Here is a 21402-nt window from a genome sequence, read left to right on the forward strand (position 1 = left end):
ATTGGAGTTGGATATTTCAAGATGTGTGGCCTGTGTTTCCACACAAATCAGTGCACATTTCAGTCAAGACATTAGGGTGAGCTCAAACAGTTACTTCCTGTCAATCATATAAATTAAAAAAAAATAGTTCCTAAAGAAATATTCATTATATTTGGTGCTGTTAAGCTGTATAGGAATACTGCATTCATTTTCAGATTAATGATTCATTTTGCTATTTTCACTCCATTAAAAACGAAAATTATTATGTCATGTCTGAATTAACTTATTCATTTATTTCACTATAGTTCAGCAATAAAAGTTAAAAAGATCTAATGTCCCTGAAATGTCTCTACACGTCAAGTACTTTGTGTCAACTTGGACGGGATATTAATCTCTCAGCAGATTCTTAGCAAGGCTATTTGGAACTGTTTTAGAAACAGAATGGGCTTTCAGCTAACTAGAAATCAGTAGTTGGTTTTACAGGGATCAAAATTAAATATTTTCCTCTCAGTCTCATGCAGATTTTCTAACTCACTAATTCAGTTTTCAGATTACATAACAGCACCAGCAATCCTGAAATTCTTTTCTCTGTGGGTGAGGCAGAATTACCCTTATTGGTAGTGCAAAAAAAAACTGCACATAGCGTATACAAGTAAACAAATAAAGAACTGTGAACAGATAACAAATGTTGATAAACTGTGCAATAAAAAGAGAATTAGGAAAAAAAAATCAATGAAGTGCACATAAGAGTCCTTAAATGAGTCCCTGATTGAGTTTGTTGTTGAAGAGTCTAATGGTGGAGGGGGAGCGGCTGTCCTTGAATCTGGTGGTGTGAGTCTTGTGGCACGATACCTCACACTTTCCATCACACTGCTGTAGAAATTTACCAGGGTTCCTAGTGTCATGCAAATTCTTGTGGAAATAGATGCGCTGGACATGCTTTCTTCATGATGCTATTAGTGTTTTGGGTCCAGGAAAGATTCTCTGAGATAGTAGCCTCTTTCATACCGTCAAGTACATTGCCAATTTAGTGGGTAATATGGCAGAATGAAAGGTCCCAACTGGGCAAGGAAAGTAAAAGTCAACCGGGCTCAGACTCTTGGTGGGGGCAAGTGGCAGACCCTGGCCAAGTTAACTCGTTAATCACTCTGTGGTGATGTGAATGGTCTACTTGACTTACCAGGTACCATTAGTGATGCTAGGTGCCTGCGTGCTTGCATCAGTCTGGCAGTATAGGCTTTTTTTTAAATGCACAAAAACTTTGTTATTACCTGCTCAAGTTTTTTTTAAAAAAAAGGAAAATTGACCTTTAATGCAGAGGACGGAAAAGGTGGATTGTGTAGTCTTTATATAGCCCAGAGCAGCACACTAGCTTATCAGGGCAAAAGGGATGAATATATAGTACAGCAGCGGCCACCCTACAACAGCCCCTCCACGCCCCCCCCCCCCCCCCCCCTGCCCTGCTGCCTGACAGTCTCCCACCCCGCTGGTATTGTTGGCAAATTTGTAGATGGTGTTATTTTCATACTGAGTCGCACAGTCTTAGGTGTAATGTGAGTAGACCAGGGAAGTAACTACACAGCTCTGTGGTTCTCCAGTACTGATGGAGATTGTGGAGGAGAAGTTCTTACCAATCTATTGAGATCTGGAAGAGAGGAAATCCATGATCCAATTACACAGTTAGGCGTGGAGTCCCAGGTCTTGGAGCTTGCTGATCAGTTTTGAGGGTTGATGGTGTTAAATGCCGAACTGTAGTCAATAAAGAGCATCTTGTTGTATGTATATTTACTGTCCAGGTGTTTCAGGGGTTTGTGTGGAGCCAGTGAGATGGCATCTGCTGTAGACGTGTTGCTACGATAGGCGAACTGGAACATATCCATGTCTCTACTTAGACAGGAGATGATATGCTTCAACACCAACCTTTCAAAACACTTCATCACTTTAAAAAATGATTTTTTTCTATAAATATACTTAAAAAAACTCTCCAATATTAAAAAAATATATAAATAACTTTTTCTTTACAAAAAACAAAACAAATAAACCCCCCCTTTCACAATATAAATCCACACAATGTCAGGTCTCACATTTATGTTGATCATCAAGATTTATATAAGGGTAAGTCACCACTTTCATACTTTAGCAACATTTATTATTATCCTTTTTATTATTATATTTGTAATTAAAATTGGGCCCCTATATGGTCAAAATATGGCTGCCACATCTTAATACAAGTCAAATTTATTCCTTAAGTTGAATATAATTTTATCCATAGGTATGCAACTATTCATCTCTGCAGTCCATCATGCTATATGTAGAGGGGAGTCAGATTTCCAAGTAATTGCAATATATTTTTTATCCACTACTAAAGCTATTTTAACAAATGAAATTTGGAATTTAGTTAATTTATTGCTTATTTCAATAAAATTCCCCAAAAGATAAAAGTCTGGGAGGTTATTTCTGTTATTCTTGTTAATATTTCAGTAATTTCCTGCAAGAACATTCCTAATTTTATCCCACATTTCTGATATATCATATTTTGATTTATGGAGTTTTTGTGCTGTGAGATATAATTGGTATAGAAAATTATATTGCACTAATCCATATCTTGTATTTGTAATTTATGTCCAATCAAACCAACATCTTTCCATTATTGCAACACCTAAATCCAACTTCCATCTTGATCTCTGTAAATTTGGTTTCGCACTTTCATTCTGGAGAGTGTAGTACATCTTAGTTATAAATTTAGGTTTATTCCCAGCTAAATCGTTCATTCCATTTCACTAATTTCATTCAGGTATGGCTAAATTTGGCCCCATTTTTCTCTTAGGAATGATCTTAGCTGGAGGAAACAAAAGAAAGTCCCTTTGTACAATCTGTATTTATTTTTTAATTGTTCAGAAGACATGAGATTCCTCCACATAACAATCATCAGTATATCTTATACCTTTGTCATTACCAGGAATTCAATATTTTGTTACCAAGATTCATAGGCAGCAGTACATTTTTGGTGTTCTTAATGATATACCTGCTTTTTTTTCATTAATTTCTTGCCATATTCCAATCATGATAATATATATTATTAACTTGACATTTCATTTATAAATAAAGTCCTTTGCTGTTTCTTCTTCGATTGAATTTAATCCCAGTTAAATCCAAGAAGGGGGACTGTCTTCTTCCAAAAAGGATCATAAAAATCTTGCTTGTGTAGATAAATAATATTTCTTGAAGTCCGGAAGTCTAAGTCCTCCAAACCTATAGTCCCATGTTAGCTTTTCCAATGAAATTCTTAGGACTTTGTTATTCCATGGGAGTTGCCTTGTATAATTATTTAATAATTTAAAGAAATTTTAGGTAATGCAATAGGAAATGATTGAAAAAGATACTGTAATCTTGGCATCACATTCCTTTTAATACAATTTACTCTTCCCATTAGAGTAATTGGCAGGTCTTTCCATTTCTATAAATCTTTCTTGATTTTTTTTTCTAAAAGAAGAATGTAATTAAATTTATATAAATTCTGTAAGTTGTGATCTGTCATTATTCCAAAGTATTTGATCCTATCTATCTTGTATTTAAGTCTACTACCTTTTTGATACCTTCCATAATCAAAAATGTTCAAAGCCATTCTCTTGCTCTTGTCCATACTTATTTTATATCCTGATTTTCTTCCATATTTTTCTAATGTTTGTAATTTTATTAAGGATTTAGCTGGGTTAGATGTATATCATAGCACATCAGCAGCAAATAAGCTAATTTTATGTTCTTCCTGTCCACCTTTGAAGCCCTTAACCTCCGGATCTCTTCTTATAATTTCCACCAGTGGTTCAATACTAGGATAAAAAGTGCTGGAGATAGAGGACACCCCTGTCTACATGACCCACTTGAGGGAAAAACTGCAGACTTCTGATTGTTGGTTATAATTTTGACTTGTGGTTTATGGTGGAGAATTCTGATTTAAATTTTCTGCCTATACCAAATTTTTCCAATGTTTTAAATAAGAAATTGATCAAATGCTTTTTCTGCTTCTAAAGAGATGGTAATGCTTGGATTCAAGTTTGTCATGTGTATTATATTAAATAGTTTACTTAGACTATTTGAAGAGTGTCTTCCTTTGACAAATCCCACCTGATCAGTATGTATTAATTTTGGTAAGTATTGTCCCAATCTATTAGCTAATGCTTTTGCCAATATTTTACAATCAGCATTTAGGAGTGATATGGGTCTATATGATGAAGTTTTTAGTGGCTCTCTACCTTTCTTTGGCAGAAATGTAATTATAGCAGTAGAAAAGGATTCCAGGAGGGTCTGGGTCTCCAACTCCTGGTCCAATACATGCATCATAAGAGGCATCATTCAAACTTTAAATTGTTTGTAGAACTCAGGAGGAAACCTATCCTCCCCCAGAGGTTTGTTAGTTTGTAATGTATCTAAGGCTTTCTCAATTTCTTCTCTCATGAAAGAGGCACCTAAATCAATTCGTTCTCTGTCTTCTAATTTTGGAAGTTCAACATTTGTTAAAAATTCATCCATCTCATTTTCATCTAATTGTTCTGATTTATATAGTTTCATATAATATTGTCTAAAAGCATAATTTATTTATTTTTGATTGTGTTATAATATCAGTCTCTGTTTTTATTGAATTTATCATTCTGGACTTTAACTGCCAATATAAGTCTTTGTGCTCCCATTCCCCTAATTTATAATGTTTCTGTTTATTTTTTTTTCCTGTTTTATATGTTTGCAATGTGCTACATTTCAATTTTTTTATTTATTTTCTAACAGTCTGTATTTTTCTTGTGACCCTATTCTCTGGTATTCTTTTTCCAATTTCACAACATCTTTCTCTAGACCATCTCGTTCTGTAACATACTCTCTCTTAAGATTTTTTGTATAGGAAATAATTTGTCTTCTTAGATAGGTTTTAAGCATATCCCAATATTAAAAAGCAATTATCAGTAAGCAAAATATTAGTTTCACAAAATAGTTCTATCTGTCTCTTAATAAACACAAAAGTCTTTCCTTTTCAACAGCGTGGTGTTGAGATGCCATCTGTATACATTTTTTGGTTTATCCCTTATAGTAATAGTTAAAGTTAACAATGAATAATCAGATAGAAGTCTCACAGATATTCCAGTTTTACCTCTACTTTATAACTGGGCGGACATTAAGAACAAATTATTCCTTGTATGTGAATCATGTACCCTTAGTAGAATGAGTAGTCACTTTTTATGGGGTTAAGCTGCCTCTATATATCAATCAAATTTAGATCCTTCATAAATGATAGTGTCCTTTTTTTTTTCAGCTTTTGCCCTTGTAACTGTTCTGACTGAGCTGTCCAGTATTGGATTGTGACAGAAATTAAAATCTCCGACCAATATATTTTGTTTTCCCTCTGCTGTTTTAAAAAAAATCTTTCATAAAGGCTTCCTCATCATAATTTGGTACATAAATATTCATAAATGTCCATGATATTGTTCAAATTTTACAATGTGCCATTACAAATCTTCAGGCTTGGTGAGTTAGTCTCTTCTATTATTATTGGTATAATTTTATTAATTAGAATCACTACTCCTCTTGATTTGAGCCAAATTAAGAAGATATTACTTGTCCCACCTATCCTCCTTTTAATTTAGCATGTTCAAATTTGATAAGATTAATTTATTGAAGAAAGAAATATCTGTCTTTAACTTTTTTAGGTGTGCCAAGACTTCCCTCCTCTTCACAGTCACATTAACATTAAGACTTCATAAATTTTAACATTACATTCTATCCATTTAATTTTAAAAGAAATATTGTTTAACACTAAATCATTTTGGTTGTTTAAATAATGCAGTGATCTTTCCATTTAAAAAAACACACACACAATGTCCTTGCCCTGATGGTGATGTAAACAGGAATCACCAAAGCCTGCAATTAAAAACCCACGGAATCTCTCGAGGAAGAAGATGCCCTCCCTTTCATGTCATCTTTTATAGACACTCCGGGCTTCATTCTCCCCCTTAGAACAGAGTATCCACCTTGATACTACTTTTCACAAGTTTTATCTCTCTTCTGAGCCTTCTGAGAATGTTTCAATAAAGATTACTTTTCAACAATAAATACAAAACGAGTTTTTAAAAAAATCCAACTTTTACTTAGTCCCATTGTAAACATTCCTCACAGTTGTCCTCTTTGGCAGTCTTAGCCTTTTCATAAACCTCACAGGAAGTCTTCCACCTCATTCTTGGGATTAAATTCTGCTACTTTGACCCTCAGAGTCACGGGATAGATCATTGAATAGTTCAAGTTTTTGGTTATCTTTTTACATAATCAAACTCCTTCCTTTGCTTAACAAAAGCAGGACTAAAATCTTGAAAAAGTGGTCAATCTCGGGTGGGCCATTAGTTTGCTTTGAGTGTTCATATGCTGCTCCCAGAATTGTCTCCCAATCCCGGTAGCTGAAAAGTCTTAACAGGACTGGTTGTGGTCGCTGATCACCGGCTCTCTTGGGTCTGAGGGTCCGGTGAGCCCTTTCAATATGCACTTTCTCTCTGAATTTGTCTTCTCCTCACACTCACGGGATCAGATTTCAAAGAAGTTTACTGGATCTCTTCCCTCGATACCTTCTTTCAGTCCAATAATTTGAATGTTATTTTGTCTGCTAAAATTCTCCATGTGGTCGATTTTATCCAGCAGACCTTGTCTGTCTGAATCTCATTGCTTCATATCTTTTAGCTTGTTTTGTGTTTTTACCAAGTCTGTTTCTGCTTGGGTCCTTCTTTCCATTAAATCTTGAACTATTTCTTTAATTTCAGTCATCCTTTCAGTCACGTCTCTCATGACATTTTCAACACTAGCAAATCAGTTGCTCAAGTTTTCCATTTTCTCCAGGATAATATTTAGTTCTTCTTCCAACTCCCTGTCTCTGCCGAGGTCCGCTGGTCTTGAGGCCACTTCTGTGCCGCTCTCTTTCGGGCTTTTGCTCGATGTTCCTGGCTGTGTAGAAACTTAATTTTTTTTTTTGTTCTCTGCTACTTTGGTTTCTTAGTAGTTTTATGCATTTTTTAAGTAAAAAAAATCTTTATTTTAAAGTTTTAACTTTTTTAAAATACTCTTCAAGGAGACCACAATCATAACACATTGCATGGCATGGCTACGCCCCACTTCATCGCTTTTGATGTAAGTTCTACTGGTTGATAGTTATAAAGGCAGGTTACTACACTCTTCTTGGGCACTGGTATGATTGATGCCATTTAAAACAGGTCTTGCTGGAGTGAGATATTGAAAATATTTGTGAATATATTGACAAGTTGATCAGCACAGATTTTTAATACTCAGCGAGGTACTCAATTTGAGCTGGATGCTTTCCTTGGGTTCACTCTCCTGAAGGCAGCATGCACGACATCCTCAAATATTGATAGGATGGGATCATCAGTGGACGTGGAGGGGTGGTTCTTTACTGTTTTGGATTTTGATCCAGAATTGCTGTCACACAAGAACATAATGTAGCAATGTGAAAGGACCATTCAACCAAAAGACCCTTCTGTCCTTGGCTTTCTCACAGACCTCTGCAACTCTTGTTTGATAGTTTATTATTGGAAAGTAGAGTATAGATTTATATATTTTATATTCTCATTCTTTATTCATGAGGTGAAATTCTTTCAGTCCAAAATTGTGTTGATGTTGTTTGGAGTTCCTTTGTTTTCTGTATTGTCCCATATCCATAAATGTAAGGGACAAAAACAAGACGCTAGCTTGACTTGATCATACCATTGTTTAGGCTCCACTTGGGTCATCTCTTGCATACTTCATCTAATTTTTTTTAATCATATCCTGTTGTATCCTTTCCCCTTGTGTCAGTAACAAATTTTGTTTTAGCAGCAACATAGCATTCACATATTGATGAAGGCTTCCCACCTGAAAAGTGGACTTTTGTTTTTCTTACTGATGCTATGCAACTTGCTGAATTCCTCCAGCAGATTATTTTTTACTGTTATTAATTAAATGCCTTTAATTTTGTAAAATCCATTAAAATTATCCCTTGCACTTCCGGGATGTGGGAGGAAATTGGAAGACTGGAGAAAACCTATGCAGTGGCAGGAGGAATACATGAACTCCAGATGGATAGAAATTGCCCTGGCAATTGGGGACTGGAGACATCAATTAATTATGCTACTGTCAATATTTTATAAAGATCCCCAGCCTGTTCAGTATTTTCAGTTTAATGTATGCTTCTACACATAGGGCATTTATATGAAGCTCCTTCTGTCACTATCTCCATGCATATTAAGGTCCATAACATTATTTCTAACTCCCCACACTGTTCCCTCTAAGCAGTGCGCATGTACATGCACACAGGTTTTGCAACCGAAGCACGAAGGAAATTAATGTGCGTACAAAAGGTTTAGTTACCTAAAATAATGTAATAATTAATAATTATACTTATTGAAAGCATAAAATAATCTTAACTAAGTACATTACTTCATAGAATACAATCATACTTGTATTATATTAAAATATGCCAAAACAGTTTTGTTAGCCATGAGAGATAGGCTGTGCCAAAATTATCTTGAAACAATTTCAAGTTTACATTTGCACAAGCATTCAGAGTGCACATATACTTTTGTCACAGGAAAAAATATTGCGCGACATAAGATTTTTGTGGACGTTGACAACTAAAAATTACAGGGAACATTGCTCCCCATGCTGTGGGCAGCTGAAACATATTGACTGCATGTTATAATATACTCCAGACCTGTGTAGCTTAGAAACAGAGTTCAATCTTATCACATTGCCCTTTGCCAAGTATTTATACACTAGCAGCCCACTTAGCAATACTCTACAGATGTTTGATCTCTTATAATGCTCTTGGTCCAGGAAAAATAGCAGAAAACAGTTTTAAAAAAAATGAAAGCATCAATTAAATTAATAAATTTACAGACATTATCCGCTGTTCGTCTTTTCTTAATAAATCCAGTTTGATCTTGTTTTACTATTTTTGGTACACAGTCGGCCAATCTATTTGCTAATAATTTTGCTATTATCTTATAATATGGAGAAAGATTGATTAGACTGGGTCTTTATTCATTGGAGCGTAGAAAGTTGAGGGGGGGGTGAATCTGATAGAGGTATTTAAAATTATGAGGGGGATAGACAGAGTAGATGTGAATAGGCTCTTTCCCCTGAGGGTAGGGGCGATTGGAGCAGGGGGTCATGAGTTAAGGGTTAGGGGGCAAAACTTTAGAAGTAACATCAGAGGAAGCTTCTTCAGTCAGAGAGGGGTGGCTGAGTGGAATGACCTTCCGGAAGAAGGTGGTTGCAGCAGGGTCAATTTTGTCATTTAAGAGGAGGTTGGATGAGTACATGGATGTGAAGGGGTAGGAGGGTTATGGGCAGGGAGCAGGTAGATGGAATTAGTGGAGTTTCACATAAATCGGTGTGGACTAGAAGGGCCAAGATGGCCTGTTTTCGTACTGTAATTTGTTATATGGTATGGTTATGGTTAAAACATACTAGCTTGCCTGTTAAATGTAGCTATGTTGTTCATGTTTACTTGATCACGAGAGTGCATAAATTGTTGCTTTTTGGTCAAGGAGAGGGTGTATATAATGACCACTTTTAGAGCTAATTCATTTAGAACTCTCCTTCATGGGAAGGGATCCCCAATGCTTAGTAGGCACTTTACTTGAGCATGTGCGTCACTGAATCTATCTTTTCAGTGAATTATCTTCTGAAAGATATTGCTGCTGAGGCTGGCTGACTGATTGTGAGACATAAAAACACGTAACTGATTTATCGCTCCATCTTTCATTCTCAATGTGAACACCAATATTGAAATAAATATTTTTCTACATCACAATGTTGTATAATATTAGATATCTATTTGAGATGATGCTCAATATTTTAAATTTATTGCTATTCTAATCACATTTCTCTAACACTCAGACACAATGTTTCCTCAGTGATATTTCATGGCCCAATTATGACATAAATTCCTAAGCAGTTACAACATCATTTTCTCAGGAATTATATTTTAAGTGTTAATTAAAAATATTGTTACCATTTTTGAAATGACAGTAATAAATTTTAAATTTCACAATATTATTGACTCATTAAACATGCAAACAGCGTAAGTTTCTGGAGTCTGCTGACCATATTGTAGCAAATATCACTTAATTATCGTGGTCATTATCTCCTCTTAATTCATTGATTTTCTCACCCATCCTCCAAATCAGTTTTCCTCTCAAAATCCTCAAATTTGCTACTGTCCCAACTTTGTGCATGTTAAATATCTCTAACTCTACAGACTGGTTCAACTTGGTGAAATGTCTCACTCTGGCACAGACTGAGATTTGAGCTGCTAATTTTACCTCTTACCAAGATGACCTTCAGAGTGATTCTGTAACATTATTTGCCACAGTTTCATTCTCACCACCAACAAAACACTTGCTCACAAATCCCATCACATTACTAATTTCTAACATCTAACATACATAAACTCCAAATTTATCCAAAGCCTAACCACCCATCTGGTCCCACTTGACAAAATTTCCCTTCTCTTTTTTTTGTTCCAAAACAGACGATCTCACATTTTCCACCTAACATTCCAACTGCAATGTCCCTGTCCATTCATTTAGTCAATCATTCATTTAAATATTAGGATGGCACGATTGGTTTAGCGGTAAGCCAGCGATTGGGACCGGATTTGAATTTGAATCCTGTGCTGTCTGTAAGGAGTTTGTACGTTTTTCCTGTGTCTGTGAGGGTTTTCCCTGGGGGCTCCAGTTTCTTTCCACAGTTCAAAATGTAACTGGGGGTATAGGTTAACGGGATGTAAATTGGGCAGCACGGACTCATGGGCTGAAATGGCTTGTTACCATGCTGTATGTCTAAATTAAAAAAATTTAAATCCATATGTCTATTTGCATCCTCCTCATAATCTGCTCTGCAATCCAGCTAACTTGGACTCTTCATTAAAATCATTGCTATGGATGCTAAACAGCTAGATTTGCAGCTCACACCCCTTCAGTATTGCCTCTGACCATCTCCTAATCTGAAAATAACTGCTTTATTCTCACTCTTCTTCTCATCTTTTAACCAATTCCAAATTTATATTTGTGGAAGAAAATAAACTGCAAAAACTGAAAATCTGTGGCTAAAACAATGGTGGAGAAATGAAGCATGTCAGCCAGCAACTGTGGAAAGAGAAACAATCACATTTTAAGTTGGCAATGGGCTTGTCTTGACGCAAGGTTGCAGACCTAAAATGTTGACTGTTTCTCTTTCCACAGTTGTTGGCTGACTTGCTGGGCTTATCCAGCTTTTTCTCTCTTGTTGCACACCATTACACGATCCTTGTTTGATAATTTTGTTTAATAATCGCTTAGGCCTTATCATAATCCTTCTGAAAGTCAAATGTTACGAACAAACCTATTAGTACTAACAAACGAACAGCCATGGAAAACTCACCAGACAATGGTAAATTCAAAATAATAATGCTATTAAACTATCAATAATATAACATTTCATACTTATCTCTAAATTTAATCTCATTATGCACAAATGTAAATGTGTGTGTTAAAGTCCAAAAGTATTTCAGTTTAAACATGAGCCTGAAAAGTCAATTTTAAAGTTTAGTTTCAAACTTCTTGTTGAACTTCAGGAATAATTATAAAGCAAGAGTGAAACACCCGATTTCGTTCAAACTCACATATCTTTTGATGAGTTGTCTTTCAGAGAGATATTTTTCTCACAAGTTTCTCCCGAATTTGTTAAGGTTGCATAACTGTGATCTTCACGATGAATTATTTATTAAACAGGAGTGACCAACTTCTGGGCACATGAGGCTGCCTCCCTTTCCTTAAAAGAGCAGTCGGAAGTGGTCTTATTTATTTAAAAGCCACTTGTGTTGTGTATCCCCTATAATATCGAGCACGTTTTCCTCGACCATCTGCCCGAGGACATCCAGCCGTTACTGGCCCAAGAGAGCTTTACCGACCCGAGGAAGGTCGCTCAGAAGGCACAAGAGCTAAGGCTCGAGCGATTCTCGGAGGGCTCGGCGGTCCAGCAGGTCATGAGGCACAGGCATGACCACGCCAAGCCTGCCGCTAGCGCTGCGGTAGAGCATCTGGCCCCTTCAAGGGCCACCAAGAGCATAACCAGGGGCACGGCATCCGTTCCAGGCCTCTGCTTCAACCACCAGTGTTGGGGAGCCAAGCCTCGAAAGTGTTGTCAGCCCTGCTCATTCCAGGGAAACGAGCAGGCCGGCCGCTGTTAATGGCTGCGATGGATGGCCAAGGACACAGCTTCCTCTACCTGCGGGACTCAGTCAGTGGCCGGCGGTTCCTCGTCGACACCGGGGCCCAGATCAGCGTCATCCCAGCCACAGCCATCGAGTCCAGGAACTGACCTTGAGGACCTCCCCTCCATGTGGCCAACGCAACAGAGATCTGGATATATGGAGACAAGACAGTCCACTTCCAGATCGCCCAAGGAAAGTTCTCGTGGAGGTTCACCGTCTTCTCCCTTCCGACCACCATCCTGGGTGCTGACTTCCTCCTCACCCACAGGCTTCTGATGGACATATGGGGTAGATGCCTGGTGGATGCCTGTACTTTCCAGACCATTCGCCTCAATGCCTCCCTTACAGAGCAGCTGCAGATGGCCACGATCAGCACACCCAGAGACGAGTTCCAGTGAATCGTGGACGACTTTCCAGCCCTCCTCAAGCCACAGTTCTCCGCTCCCTCGTCTGGCACAGGCTGCGGAAGCAGATCACGGGCTGGACCAGAACATGCACCTATTGCCAAATGTCCAAGGTACACAGGCACACCAGGGTGTCCATGCAAGAATTCGAGCACGTCCAGGAATGGTTCATCCACATTCATGTGGACATAGTCTGGCCATTACCATTACCTGTTAACGGTGGTGGACCGCACCATTCATTGGCCCGAGGTGATCCCAATGCCGGATATCTCCATGGACTCCTGCTCCCAAGCACTATTGCATGGCTGGGTCACCCAGTTCGGCTCACCAGCGATTGGGGTGCCCAGTTCACCTCTGCGCTCTGGGCACAGCTCACCAACAGGTTGGGGATCAAGCTACACTGCACCACGGCATACCACCTGCAGGCCAATGGGCTGGTTGAGCATCTGCACCATCACCTTAAGTCAGCACTTATGGCCCACCTCACTGGTCCTGACTGGGTGGACGAACTGCCTTGGGTGCACCTGGGCATCCGTTCCATGCCCAAGGAGGATCTGCAGGCATCATCAGCTGAGCTGGTCTATGGCGCACTGCTGGCACTTCGTGGTGAGTTCATTAACGCGCCTCAAAATCCCCAGCGGTCGCTGCATGAGCTGCTTCCCCCTCTCCGGGCCCCCTTGGACTCCTTCGCACTCCCACTGCTGCGCAAACATGGCACACGGCCATCTCGCGTCCCCAGCTAGCTGCTTTCTGCAGAGTATGTTTTTATTCGGCGGGGCCCGCCCGCAGCACCTCTGCAGAGATCTTACGAGGGGCTGTACAAGGTTGTCCAGTGTTCAGGGTCTACGATCATGCTGGATATCGGCGGCAGGCGGGAACTGTTTACTGTGGACAGGCTGAAGCCAACGCACCTTGACCACACCGAAGCAGTGATTGTGGCCCAGCCCAAGAAGCGAGGCCGCCCAACTAAAAAGGACATTGTGGGACTGTGTGGTGGCACACCACTAGGCAGGTGAACCGGCCCCACTTGTAATCCACGCAGCGGGGCAGCTGGCCACAATGGCGCCATCGGGGGTTTCCTCTTCTTCTCAGCACAGGGCTCAGAAACCCGCGCTGAGGGACCATGTGATGCCTGGGTGACGTCAGCGCCCTCCAGTGCGGTTCTCAGCCAAGTCTGAGCTGGGTGTATAAGTCCAGCCCAGCAGCCTGCAATAAGTCAGTTCTGCTCACTGAGCTCAACCCGTCTGGTTGTGTGTTCTTTCAATAGCAGTGTAGCTGCCGTTACAATCCAATATTTTAACTCTATAATTTACTTTAGATAATTTTATTATATAACTTAGCATTAACCTGTTTTGGCATCATCTGCAAATTTAGACATAAAGCCATCTATTCCATAATCCAAATCATTGATACACAATTTAACAAGAAGCGGCCCCAACACCAACCACTGTGGGACACCAATGGTAACCAGTAGCCGACCAGAATGGGATCCCTTTATCCATGCTCTCTGTTCCCTGCAGATCAGCCAATGCTCTACCCATGCTATTATCCTTCCTGAAATTCCATGGGCTCTCAGCTAGTTCAGCTGCCTTATGTGTGGCACCTTGTTGAAGATTTTTTGAAAGTGCAAATACACAACATCCACTGCATCTCCCATCTATCCTGCTTGTGATCTCTTCAAAAAATTCCAATAGGTTGGACAGGCATGATTTGCCTTTAAGGAAACCATGCTGACTTTGGCCTATCTTGTCATGTGCCTAGAGGTAATCTCATCCTTGACAATCAACGGCAAAAGCTTCCAAACCACTGACGTCAAGCTAATTAGTTTGCAATTACCTTTCTGTTGCCTTGCACCCTTCTTAAACAGCGGAGTGACTTAGCAATCCTCTAGAGCAGGGGTGTCAAACTCAAATTCACGGAGGGCCAAAATTAAAAACTTGGACTAAGTCGAGGGCCGAACTAAATATTTATTGAAAATTTTCAACAACATCTGCACGTTTTCTCTTCTTTCAACATATGTAATGTTAAACTTTTTCTTATTAAAATAAATGTTTAATAATAGTTTTGGATAAACTCTTTCCAGAAGCATTAACAAATGAGAAATAAAATATTCAATAAATAATATTTCTCTATAGAGGATTTGTCAAATGTTGCTAGTGTGCTGTCGAATAGTAAAATCTGAGGGCTATTGAGAATGTGGGAGAATAACATGATTCCTGAAACAATCAAATGGGCATGAACTCTAGCAGGGTTATTTGCCATGCCCTTTTTCCATTGGTACAGATATCCTTTGATTTACACACTTTTCAAGTTTTATGCCTAATGAGCTTGTATCCAGGTGCAGGACCATTTTTAACCAGGAATATATTTTTCACTGTGACATGAAACGATTGGAAGATCGTTTTATCCTGAGATTAAAGTTCATAATCCTTACTCAGGCCTGTGTGCGGGTGGGCGGGGTTTGCGGGCGATCGGGTTGGACAACGACAGTGCGGGGGCATCGGCTCTCGCTGCAGGGCGGCATCTTGGCGGATCAGCGGCCCCGTCACCGTGAGTCGCGGATCGGCCTGCGGCAGTGAGGGGGAGTGGGCATCGGTCCTGGCGAGGTCAGGCCCGAGGCCTCCGGTTCCGGGCGCTGGGAAGCGGCCTTGGCTTCCCCTGACACCGGCCAGGCCCCAAAACCAGAGTCCACGGTGAGACCCTGCAACGTAAACAGAGGAGGTGGGGGCGATTAGCAGGCTGACGCCAATGCATTCTGGGATTTGTTGTATTACTGTGCATGCGCTATACTGGCGCGGTGGCCAGCGGGCCACCTCTAATACATTTTTGAAATGATCTTGCGGGCCAAATATAATTATATCGCAGGCCAAATTTGGCCCGCGGGCCAGAGTTTGACATGTGTGCTCTAGACCACTGGAATCATGCCAAAATCCATTGATTCCACAACCTCTCCAGCTGCCTCCTTCAGAATCTGGGGATGCAATCCATCTGGTCCCAGAGACTTATCTACCCTTAGACCATTTAGTTTCACAAGTACCTTCTCTCTCATGATCTTGACTGCACTCACTTCTCTTCCCAGAAACCCTTGAGAGTCCCATAGGCTACTTATGTCTTCCACAGTGAAGACATTCATTCAAGTCCTAATTTCCCATTACAATTTCTCCTGCATCATTTTCTATCAATCCCATATCTTCTTTTATCTGCCTTTTTCAATCCTTTTAGTGATCATATTATAGATACATGAGAACAGGAGTACATAATCAAGAAGGAAAAATAGGATGAGTTAATTGTGTGAAAATGAATGTCTTTCCCCGATTTCAATACCTTTTTCAGACTATTCCTTGCAGAATTCCCCCAAAATTTTTCAAGATCTGAATGCTTTGGTGAGGAAATTTTTATGGAAAGATAAAATGGCAAGGGTGTCGTTGCAGAAATTGACTTGGAAATAAGCTTCAGGAAGATTGCAACTTCCTCGTTTTCAGAATTATTATGAATTGGTGCAGTTGAAATTTATTAATAGAATGTTTGAATTGGATAAACCTTTGGTTCGGGCCAAGATTGAATTGTCTCAGATTGACGAGAAGAGGATGGATCACTTTATTTATAAGTGGAATTCTCAGCTTTTACAGAGTTATAGTTTACCGACGTTGAAACATTTTAAGGAATTATGGGTACGGAAGGCAAAATCTCGGCTAAAACTCTTTTGTTTCAAAATAAGCTTTTTTCTTTTTTTCATTGAATATGTTCTCATCTCAAAATCTTAAAAAAAAAGAAAAATTTTATTATATAAAACCTCATCTTATTCTAAGAAAAAAATAACAAAATAAAAAGACTGGACAGCCTATCCTGAGAATTTATTAATAAAAACTAATTGTCTCATCTTCACCAACAAAGAGAAAGGAAATAAATATAGTCCCAAAGGGAAAATAATTAAACTAACTAAGTCATATGGAAATAATTTATAAAAGGTCACAAAGTCTCTTCAAATTTAACACAAGTATCAAATATACAATTCCTAACTTTCTCTAAACTTAAAGATGACATAATTTGAAAGATCCATTAAGTTAAAGTAGGTGGAATAGAATCTTTCCATTTAAATAAAATAGCTCTTCTAGCCAACAATGTTGAAAAGGCTACAACCCGATGTGTGGAAGTGGGAACTCATTCCACTTCTGGAACTATAATTCCAAAAAGTGCAGTCAATGGGTTAGGTTGTAAACTAGTATCCAGTATATCTGATAAAGTCTTAAAAATATCTATCCAATACCTCTCAAACATAGGGCATGACCAAATCACTTCTGATTTGCATCTATCACAAAGAGGACTAACGTTAGAAGAAATGCAGGTCAATTTAGTCTTTCGACAAATGATCCTGATGTAGCACTTTAAACTGAATCAAAGAATGATGAGGTCATATTGAAGAAGTATTGTGCACTTTTTCAATCAACTTTGGCCATTTCCTCTCTCATGCTACTGTAATTTCCTTTACTCCACTAAAATACCAAATAACCTAACATAGCCTTTCCTTTTCAAATTTCAAAGTGAACTCAACCTTCTAAGGGTTTCTTTACCTTAAGCTCTCTAATCACTTCTGGTTAATGACACAACACCCAATCCAGAACATCTGATATGCTGGTGGGCTCATCAAAAAGTCATCCACAGACTCTCTCTCCTAAGATCCTGTACTAACATGTCTTTCCCAATATACTTTCATGTTAACATCCCTCATTGAGTTTTGTTTTGAATTCTTTATGATTTTCCAGACTCAAATTCAAACAGTTATCAACATTATCAGTATAAATGTTAAAATTGACGATAATTTACAATTGTCCATTTTATAGTTTCTGCAGAGGTCCCTTTATCTCCCTTTCTCCCCAACCCCTATATTCAACACTAGATGTTTAACTAATCACAATTACACTGGACACTAAAGACATTAACAGCAAAGGGATGAAACATATGTCAGGATTTTGTGGGTTTTTCACGGCATGGCAGTCAGAGCCCAGGCTGCTTTATTTTCTTGACTACCTCGTCAGGATGAGTTGAGCCCCCCATGCTCTCCCGCAAATGGCTGAGGAGTAGGAAGGCAAGGTGGGGCGGCGAGAAAAGACAATCTATCTAAAGTCATGCTTCCATGAAATTTAAATTTGGTTGCTAAATTTTTTTTGAAAGTATTATTTTTTTTCCTTAAGTTGTAAGTAATTTTCTCCAGGGGAACACAGCTTTGCATTTCTGTGTTCCATTGAGTAATGCTCAGGCAGGAGTCAGATTTCCAGGTAACCATTATGTACTTCCTGGCCACTGCCAATGCGATATTCACAAATTGAATTTGGAATTTGTCAGTTTCATTTTAAGTCTTATGTCCATTATATTTCCCAACAGGAAGAACTCAGGGTCCTGCAGGAATTCTTTACCTATGATTCTACCTTGGACTTGACCTACCTTCACCCAAAAGGGCCTCACCTTGGTACATGTTGTTAGGTCTGCTTTGTTCATGAATGAGTGAGACAAACACCAGGCTGAGTCGAAATCAGGGTTCTTTGTTCTTTATTACCGGATTGTAACACTTGCGACCAACCATGTTAGTCGGAGAATGCATTCTGCCGTTATCAGCAAAATGGTGATTTTTTATACCCTTGGATACATGCTTAGAACATCATCATATCATTACTTGTCCAATGACTAAAACTGTTGCTATCCTTTCCCTGCTAGCTTCCTGCCTCTCAATCCATCAATGTCTCTCTTATCTTGTAAGTACAAGGATGCATTCTGTTACTCCTTAGTACTGGGTGACTCCTTCTCCGGTCCCATCTCATGATGTTTTACCTAACAGGAGTACAAGGACACCTCCCCTTCTTGTTACTGCCCTGTACAGGGTAACTCCCTACACATTCCCATCTCATGATGTTTTACCTTACAATCCCTCCTTTGTCCTCTTTAGAGGACAATCTCGCCCTGACTATGCTACCACCGCGTTACATTATTTCGCCTATTATTGCCAAGCTCTATACGGGTTCTGTTCACAGGGTAGTTCGGCTGGTGGGCGAGGGCTCCCCCAACCCTCCTTTGCGTACACCCCCCATCCGTCACCCCGATCCCATTGCCCGTTTACAAGTTTCATCCCATTTGCCCCCAAGCAAAAAACTAGCTAACCCCCCGTACATTAGTAAATTCCCAAGTTAACATATGGTCTACAATCTAATTCATAATACTTGTTCTACAATCTGATTAATAATGTTTGTGTTACAATCAATGTTATAATATTTGTTCTACAATCAAGGTTATAATATTTAGGTTACAAGCAAGGTTAAAATTATATGTGTAACAATCTAATTCACAATCCCTCCTTCCCATCACATTCCCCTTCAGACTCCAGATCGATCTCAGCAACTTTCTCCGTCTCCTGTAATGTGAGATAGTCTTGCTCCACAGCCTGCACAGCTTGATATTTCGGAGGCAGTTCATCACGGTCAGCAAAGGCTTTCTCTATGGTCCTCGTGACCAGCGTTCGAATGCATGGAATACAACAACAGCCACAAGTGATAAAAATTGATACAGAAATGAACAAACCCAGCAAAAGTTGTCCTAACAATGTGCTCCATCTCCCAAACACTCCCTGTAACCAGGATAAAACAGGATTGGAGACTCCAGACTGGGCTTTTAATTCTTTCGCCAATGCCCTAAGTTTCGTTAACCCCTTAGTGAGTGATCCATCTGGCCCTGTGTTATTAGAGATAGAAGTGCAGCATAGATCTCCAAACATAGCACACACTCCACCTTTCTCTGCCAGGACCATATCAATCGCTATCCTATTCTGAAGTGTCATAAGGGAAGTTTCTGACAGTTGTTGATGTATTGCCTCAACAACGTCCCTGGTCAAATTTGCAAGGCGCTGGACATTATAGTGAATAAGGTTGATCCTATTAACATTCTTATTTACAGTGATGGGAAAAATTGCACTAAAAACAGGAAAGCTTTCAAACCCAGCTGCAATCTCATCGGCTAACTTAAATTCGTCCGGAATATTCCGGGCTTGGCCAATGGCATCAATCCATACCCCATCAGGGTTCCTTCCTCCCGGCCCCAAGAGTCCAACACTCCTCCTTTTTCTCCACAGCCAACTCTCTGTGTGGCGCAATTCTAGGGAATCCTCGTCTCCCTCCTTTACTGGAACTCCTTCGGTGTCCGGGTTCTCCTTACTAGCATTCGCCACCTGTTGAGAAACTAAAGCAACCATATTACCCAGCATCTGCATATAATGATCCAGTTCCACTTCCCTTTCTTCCCACAACTTAACCCATGCTGGATCAGTCTTTGGACCGGGCATGGGTCGACCCGTTAGAATCTCATGCGGTGACAGGAAGGTATCTTTGGCCTTCTCTTGTCGCATAGACATCAGTACTAATGGCAATGCCTCAACCCAATTCAACCTGGTCCCCCCTAAAACTTTCCCTAATTTAGATTTTATCGTTCTGTTTGCCCTGTACCAATCTATGAATTTACGTAACTTTATCTCCTTGGTGATGTTGGGAATACCCTCATTTAACTTATCAAAAGTATTTCGAATAAACTGGGTGTCTCTTAGGAGTTTGTCAACTTTTTCATTAATATCTCCTACCTGATCCGGACACAGCTGTCGCAGCCTTCTGTCGTCGTTCTTGTTCACCAGGCAGGCGTCCCTGAGTACTTTTTTTGTTGTCTCAAGGTCTCTAGTGTCTGCTGTGGTATTCAACCACGGCGAATTGGGGAAATAAATTCTTAACTTCTCAAGTGTACAGACATTATCATACCTACCGGACATTTATAAGTCAGTCTCTCAGATACAATTGAGGCCAATAAGCCTGAACCTTTGTTTTCTTTCAAAGCCCAACCTTCACGTGGGAGATTTCTCCTCTTAATAACCAGTTTAGGGCAGAAAACTCAGGTCCTCAATTGTTTATAGACCACCTTCTCACTCTATTGGACTTTGCAACGACACAATAAAGACTTTTAAACTCTAGTAGTTTCTTGCGAAGCACTTAATAAATGTCATTCAAACACCTTAAGGACTTTTATCTTGTCTGTAATCACTTACGTGTTACAATCCTGGCATGCGACCTTCAATTGTGGTCGTCTAATTTGTCCGATCTCCAGTTCTTACTGACAATCATAAAGATTTTAAAAAAAGAGAATTTTGTTAAAACAGGCTTCTCTGGACCTTTTTATCAGCCGGCTGAGATGATTGTCAGAAAAAACAGAAACCGTCGTCCAGTGTTCACTCACCCATCACGTCGGGGTCACCAAATTGTTAGGTCTGCTTTGTTCATGAATGAGTGAGACAAACACCAGGCTGAGTCGAAATCAGGGTTCTTTGTTCTTTATTACCGGATTGTAACACTTGCGACCAACCATGTTAGTCGGAGAATGCATTCTGCCGTTATCAGCAAAATGGTGATTTTTTATACCCTTGGATACATGCTTAGAACATCATCATATCATTACTTGTCCAATGACTAAAACTGTTGCTATCCTTTCCCTGCTAGCTTCCTGCCTCTCAATCCATCAATGTCTCTCTTATCTTGTAAGTACAAGGATGCATTCTGTTACTCCTTAGTACTGGGTGACTCCTTCTCCGGTCCCATCTCATGATGTTTTACCTAACAGGAGTACAAGGACACCTCCCCTTCTTGTTACTGCCCTGTACAGGGTAACTCCCTACACATTCCCATCTCATGATGTTTTACCTTACAATGTCCAGGT

At 39.5% G+C, this 21402-nt stretch overlaps 2 protein-coding genes across 8 annotated transcripts in view; one reads left to right on the plus strand and one right to left on the minus strand.

The window, feature by feature from the left end:
* LOC138763621 (zinc finger protein GLIS3-like) overlaps positions 1–21402 on the plus strand; it is a 331893-nt gene that overhangs the window by 101834 nt on the left and 208657 nt on the right. The window lies entirely within an intron of this gene.
* Positions 18258–21383, minus strand: LOC138763623 (uncharacterized). The gene is made up of 2 exons (XM_069938098.1): positions 20926–21383; positions 18258–20802 (listed from the first exon to the last, which is right to left on the minus strand). Exon 2 carries the CDS (start codon positions 20462–20464, stop codon positions 18998–19000), a length of 1467 nt encoding a protein of 488 aa, XP_069794199.1. The 5' UTR covers positions 20465–20802; positions 20926–21383; the 3' UTR covers positions 18258–18997.

The sequence above is a fragment of the Narcine bancroftii genome, chromosome 5 (genome assembly GCF_036971445.1).
Source record: "Narcine bancroftii isolate sNarBan1 chromosome 5, sNarBan1.hap1, whole genome shotgun sequence".
NCBI classification, from domain to species: Eukaryota; Metazoa; Chordata; class Chondrichthyes; order Torpediniformes; family Narcinidae; genus Narcine; species Narcine bancroftii.

Coding starts and splice junctions, on each gene's coding strand:
- LOC138763623 (XM_069938098.1), bottom strand. CDS start 20,464: ATGTCCGGTAGGTATGATAATGTCTGTACACTTGAGAAGTTAAGAATT.